General features: G+C 38.5%; 1 protein-coding gene across 1 annotated transcript in view; it reads left to right on the top strand.

Annotated features, from left to right (window-relative positions):
• The first annotated feature begins 995 nt into the window (after positions 1-995).
• LOC110108087 (organic cation/carnitine transporter 2-like) overlaps positions 996-6,649 on the top strand; it is an 11,630-nt gene continuing 5,976 nt past the window's right edge. The window contains exon 1 of the mRNA XM_020838599.2: positions 996-2,529. Within this exon, the coding sequence (XP_020694258.2) occupies positions 996-2,529 (1,534 nt within the window). The remainder of the gene's footprint in view (positions 2,530-6,649) is intronic.

Below are 6,649 nucleotides of genomic sequence, written 5' to 3'. Positions count from 1 at the left end.
TTCTCACCTCGCATCCAAACTTTGCAGTCAACACCAAAACGACAAGACGCTCACCATGCTCGGCAGCTCGCCTTGCGTCCGGACACGCACCGTGCTCGATGCTCGCATGTGTCCCGACTCCGCAATCCTTAGACTCCTCAACCAGATGGAATAACCTGCCTTGCGTCCGGACCCGCACCGCGCTCGGTGCTCTCCATGTCCCAACTCCGCAATCCTTAGACTCTGGCCTCATCTAGACGGAATAACCTCGCACCGCGCTCAGTCGCTCGCCCGTCATCTGTCGCCCCTCGCATCGCTTTTGGAGTTCGAACCTACATCGCGCTCGCTCGCTCACTTCACCCCGGGTTCGAACCTTCAACTTCGATCAGTCTCTAGCCTGCATCCGGACTCCGCAGTCTGCACCCAGATGGCATAGCGTGTTCCCGCACCACAATGAGCCAACCTCATATGGGTTTGCTGGTCGATTCATGTCTGGGTCCGAATTTTTGGCCATTTTTATAAAACCGGTCAAATTTAGTTCAACCCGTTTAGACTTGTGTCAAATCTTGGTTCGATCCAAACCCAATCGGAAAACTCATTTTGACACTCCTACCTAAACACATGTTATTTAAAATTTAATTAAATAAAATTATAATTGTTATAGAATCAATCGGTTCGTCAAAACCGAATTTATTTGATGGTTTTTTTGGTCGAACCAGCGGTTCAAACAGATTGAAGCCAGGTGGATTATGGATACAAATATTATTTTCAACTTTGACATGATAACTTGGCCGGTTTAAAGTTGAACTGGCTGGCAGGATCCAATTTTCAAAAGACCGGTAATAAGTATTTGTTCAAGTCTTTCAATCTTTGTATATAAAACAATGATAAAAAAATCCCTATCAAAAAACTCCGTCAATTAATAATTTCTGAGAATATGATAGGATTTGTTTTCTTTTTAAAGGATCGCGCTTCGACCGCTTCGACCAGAGTCCCATCGTCACAAATCGAACAAGATGGTTCAGGCTCCAACAGTCCCGCCACCTTCCGCCGGTGAAACTACCGGCGACCATACCGTTGAAATAAACCAAAATTCAAGTAAAACCACCGTTATTAACTCCATCGACGACATCGTCGAACACTACATGTCTGCAGCTGCCGGCGCCCTCTTCTTCCCCTTCCTAGCCTGCCTCGCCTGGATCTTTGACTCCCAGCAAACCTTCATCAATGTCTTCTCTGACAAACCACCGCCGTGGCACTGCACCTCCTCGACATGCAACTTCACCACACCCTGTGACCTCCCATCCACAGCCTCCTGGTCCTTCTCACAACCTCGCAAAATATCCACCATTTCTGACTTCTCAATCGAGTGCTCCTCCCCTGTTCTCCTCGCCCTCCCCGCCTCTTCCTTCTATGCTGGTTGTCTCGTCGGCGGCCTGTCCCTCGCCACCCTCGCTGACTCCCGCTTCGGCCGCAAAAACACCCTCATCCTCTCCTCTTTAACGATGTCTCTGGCTGCCGCCCTCACCGCCTTCTCCCCCAACCTCGCCGTCTATGCCGCCCTCCGCTTCACCTGCGGCTTCGCCCGTGCCAATGTCGGCACCTCCGCTTTCGTCCTTTCGTCCGAGCTGGTCTCCCGACGATACCGCAACCACGTCAGCATCCTCACCTTCATCTTCTCCACTACAGGCTTCCTCACCCTTCCGGCCATCGCTTTCTTAAACAGAGCACACTCATGGAGACTACTCTATCTCTACACCTCAATCCCCTCGCTCTTTTATAGTATTCTTCTCCTTTTCTTCATGAAAGAATCCCCTCGTTGGCTTCTTTTGAAAGGCAAAAGAAAAGAAGCCATTGAAACACTAAAAAAGCTTACATCTTTGAAAGAAATACAGAGCTTCCCAGACTTGGCAGTGACTTACTCCAAAAAAACAGAGTCAGAAGGTTTGTACTCGGCGGCGAGGATATTATTTGAGAAGCCGTGGGCGTTGCAGCGACTGGCAGCGATCATGATTATGAGCTTCGGCGTCGGATTAATGTACTACGGAATGCCGCTCAATCTTGGGAACCTCAACGTAGACCTCTATATGAGTGCGGCGCTGAACGCGGCATCCGAGCTTCCGTCGGCATTTGTCGTCTTCTTTCTCGCTAATGTGGTTAGCCGACGGAGATCTTTGATAGGGTTTGTGATTGTGAGCGGTGGGTGTAGCCTTGCCTGTACAGCAATGGGCGGATGGCCGGCGATGGTATTGGAAATGGTGGCGTTCTTCGGGGCTTGCGCGGCGTTCTACATGGAGGTAATTTATACTGTGGAACTATTTCCGACATGTGTGAGGAACTCGGCGCTGGCAGTGGTGAGGCAGGCGGTGGTTCTCGGTGGGGTGGCTGCGCCGACGATGGTGGCGGCGGGGAGGAGTAGAAAGTTTCTTTCTTTTGGGGTGTTTGGTATAGTTATCATTTTGTGTGGGGTGTTCATTGTGTTCTTGCCCGAAACCAGAGGGCGTGCCATCAGCGATACAATGGAAGAGGAGGAGCATAAGATGATGGAGGGTAGAAAGAATATCTATCCATCATCATAATCTTCATCATAATCTGGACAAATTTAAAAACCATTAAAGTTAAGTTTATTTCACGCCCAAAAAAAAAGTTGCCTTTGTCTAGAGAGGGATAAATTAGTATGTGCAGAATTTGAAATAGAATTACGTCCGAATTCTATGAGTGTGTGTAGTAAAAGTGAAATATGCACGATAATATAGCTTTTACTCCTATGGTTTACTGTGCACACTCATAGAATCCGGACAGTTCTCGTGTCTGAAATCCGCATGTAATAGTCTCTCTAGGCTAGCGTTTGGCGACTTGACACAGCCGCTACCCACTGGCCATTGTAGGGTGAGTCAAGTGAATTTTTGAAGAAGCTTAGATAGGAGAGGAGGAAGCTTTATTCAATGCTTGCCTTCTGATCTCGCCTCTCTCATCCAACTCCAATCTCATCTCTTGTCGAAGGATTTCGCCGGCGATCATTTTCGTTAAGAGTTATTTAGGACGATTTTACAAACAAATTAGTTGTTGTGAGAAATGTTCCTTATTTATGAGAAATGTAATCACACTATTTTTCTTTATTAAAATTGGTGGAAAAACATCTTTATGTGTAACAGAAGAAAAAAAAGAAAAGAAGGAATAAAAAAAAAAGCTTTATGTTGAATGGAGGGAAGTTTTTCTTTTTTCTCTACATAGTATATCCTGTTGAAAGCAAAGAAGTTTTTTTTTTTTTAAATTAGTGTTATATTTTTGAAAAATCATTTATTTTTCTGATTTTTTTTTTTGGAAAAATTTGTTGTATGTTTGTGTTATAATCATATGTTTTAGTGTTAATTTTTGAGAAATTCTCAATATATATATATATATATAAACCTTTTACATTGGTATAAATTTTGATTTTTTTATTATCATTTACAGTGATTTTTTGTATTGTGATTTAAATAATAATCATAATGGAGAGCAGAGAATATTGCAGTGTGATTTGAACTCTTGTGATGTCTCCAAGAATAATATGATATTTTATGTTAGTTTGATATAGTATGAAGTTTTGTGTTGACATATGAATATATTATGTTATATTGTTAGTTGTGTACTTAGAACAGAGAATAGATACTTGGCTTCAACTATGCTCTTATATAATGGATAGTTGTGTGTGAATGACAAGTTCTCACCTACATATGCTGGAGGCCTAATCCATCCATTGCAAGTCCTGACATACTAATCTAGAGCAACCCAAATTACGAGTCATTAGATCACTTAAATATGACACATCAAGAACCACAATGAGTTTGGTATGTCGTGTTCCTGTTGGAAATGATTTTATCATAGCTTTGTTGATGAAGTGTGTGAAGTTGTCTTGTATTATTCTTTTGGAGAACTTTTTATTTTGTATATTGAAGTGGAGATGGTGGGCATCGAAATGATGAATATTAAAAATATAAATTTCCATATAATGCAATCTGGTGAGTTAGATTATGCGCATGAAGGATGTTCAATCACTCATACTATTTTGGTAGATTTCACTGAAGCTATACAATATGTTTTTAAATAACTTTATTTTCAATCATCAAAGTATTCATTTGTTCTATGCCATAATTATGATGCAAAGTAATTGTTTGTACAATAAGTTCATGAGGAGTGAAGACAGTCATTTCATTATGGCATGATTGATGAGGAAGATCTGTGGGGTCCTATGCCAGTAGGTACTGAAGGCTATGGGATAATGATAAGTGGCTCTGACGATGAGTCTGATGACAATGTAAATGACTCTTCAATTCATCTCATTTAGATCAACATGACAAAGCAGATCACGATGTCATGCAAAATCTTATTAGAGACTATCGTGTTAACTCTATAAATACAGAAGAAAGGATGATTTGTAATAATGACTTTTCTATATCATATGTTAAATGACTCAGGAGTGGGATAAGGAGATTGCCTTTGCTGATTTGAATTGGAGCAATCGGGTAGGAGAAGAATTATAGATTTCATTGGAGTTCGTTGAAGAGACGTGCTTCCTAAGTAAGGAAAACCTACAATTCACCTTCTATGTCTAGTCAATATTGAATAATGTGGAATTTATAATGTTAGCATCAAATAAGGAGAAGTTGATGGTAGCATGTTTATAGTATGGCACAGCATGTAGACCTTGTTTATGTTAGTTGCATGAATGCTGAAGCAAGTTTCTTGGATGGTCAAGCAATATTTCAATCATTAGAAATCATCATACTTTTTAACTCCCATTCTTTCCATGGGCCATAGTTAATGCACTTCTAAATTTATAATCTTCTTCATCGTGCCAACAGTTATACAACAAATGGACCTAAAACCCAAGGAGATAATAAGTTGTATTGAAGCTAAATTCAACAATAAGGTGTCTTTCATTAAATCATGGGGTGCTAGGTTTAGAGTTGTATTTGGTACTTTGGAGGAGTCCTATATAATAGTGAACTTATTCAAAAAAGTTATTGCCTCAATTATACCAGACAAAGTGTACATAATGCATTCCAGCAACATACATTTTTAGAGAATATTATGGGATTTTGGGCCCTTCATTGTAGGCTGGAGGTATTGCTAGCAAATTTTGAGCCTTGATGGAACCTTTCTGCTTGGTAAATAAAGGGGTACCTTACTTACTGCAGTTGATATTAATACAAATAATGGCCTATTCCACTTAGCTTTCTCCATTGATGAGTCAAAATGCAATGAATTTTAGTTATAGTTCCTTAGTAGTCTGTACGACACCATACCAATAGTTAGGACAATACTTGACATTTATGTTATTTCGAATAGACATATACATGTTTAGTATGTGAGTGTCAAGATATATTCCCAAATGTAGCTCATCATCATTGCCTCCGACATTTAAGGGATAACTTAAAGAAAGTAGTGCGCACTATAGACATTAGAGATGTATATTTTTATGCTAGGAAATATACCTATCAGGTACCACCGATGATCTTCCTACATTCAATAGATGCATGATTAACTTACAAAACATCAAGCAGGAAGTACATAAATGGCCGGTAGACCGTGATGTTACACGTATGGCACTTATACATGACAACAGGCATATGTTTGGAGTAATGACTATAAACATATCTAAATTATTTAACAATTTCCTTAAATGAGCCCGTGGATTGCCTATTCAAGCTTTGATTACTGCAATTTCCTACAACATCCTAAGTATGTTCATGTGACAGTTACGAAGATTACAAATGAAGAAGTTGGAAAGCAATTGTCTCTATGCATAATGCACTAAAGAATCATTGCACATGATTGCCTGAAATCTAAGGATGATACAGAATAACATGCTCAAAGTCAAGTTATTTCCTTTGAACATCATCCAAATGTCCACCTTTTCTTTCCCATTGTAACTTATGGTAATGCATTTAAAGAAAGTGCAAGCCAACCATATGATGATCAAGCTCTAAGAACTTCTACTTTAGATATATCCAACCCATATCATTTAACATATCTCATGTTCTATTGGCTAGCATTATCATGCAAATGCATAAGCAAGCAAATCCTATCTTCTATCAATACAGGTATGCAACGCCTAAAAATTTCGTTCTCCTTCACCTTTAACACAAGTGGAGTATCCAAAGATCTCCTTTACTAAATTGACATGTAATATAGAAATGATCCAATGCTTAAAATTAGAAGTCCAAAAAAATATTAGGATTAGCTGTTGATGGAAATCACAATACATATTTAGAATTATTATTCTATTCTTTTTTTAATTTAAATTATTTATAGTTTAAATACAAATACAATTTGAAATTTTTGTCTAATAATTGTTAGTTAATTTGAAATCAAAATTATAGTTAAAATCTTTAAATTACAAAATAATTAAAATTTAACAAATAAATTTAGAAAATCAAAACATTATACTAATAATTAGAATAATCAGTTAATATAAATTTTATTCTCTTATTTTAGGATTTCATTTTATTGCAAGTTAATACTAAAAAATTACTTTATTTATATTGATAAGATGACTTAATAACAATAATTAAAAAAATATATATGTTTATGAACATAATTTATTAAAAAAAAATTCTAGTAACGACTAGTTCTTCGGTAGGTCGTTAATAGCTATGTGGCAGTTCTCAATGGCTAATGATCTATC

Source organism: Dendrobium catenatum, unplaced genomic scaffold (genome assembly GCF_001605985.2).
Source record: "Dendrobium catenatum unplaced genomic scaffold, ASM160598v2 fragScaff_scaffold_496, whole genome shotgun sequence".
In the NCBI taxonomy this organism is placed as follows: Eukaryota; Viridiplantae; Streptophyta; class Magnoliopsida; order Asparagales; family Orchidaceae; genus Dendrobium; species Dendrobium catenatum.
Note: the sequence above shows the minus strand (reverse complement) of the source record. Positions and strands in the feature narration are given on the sequence as shown.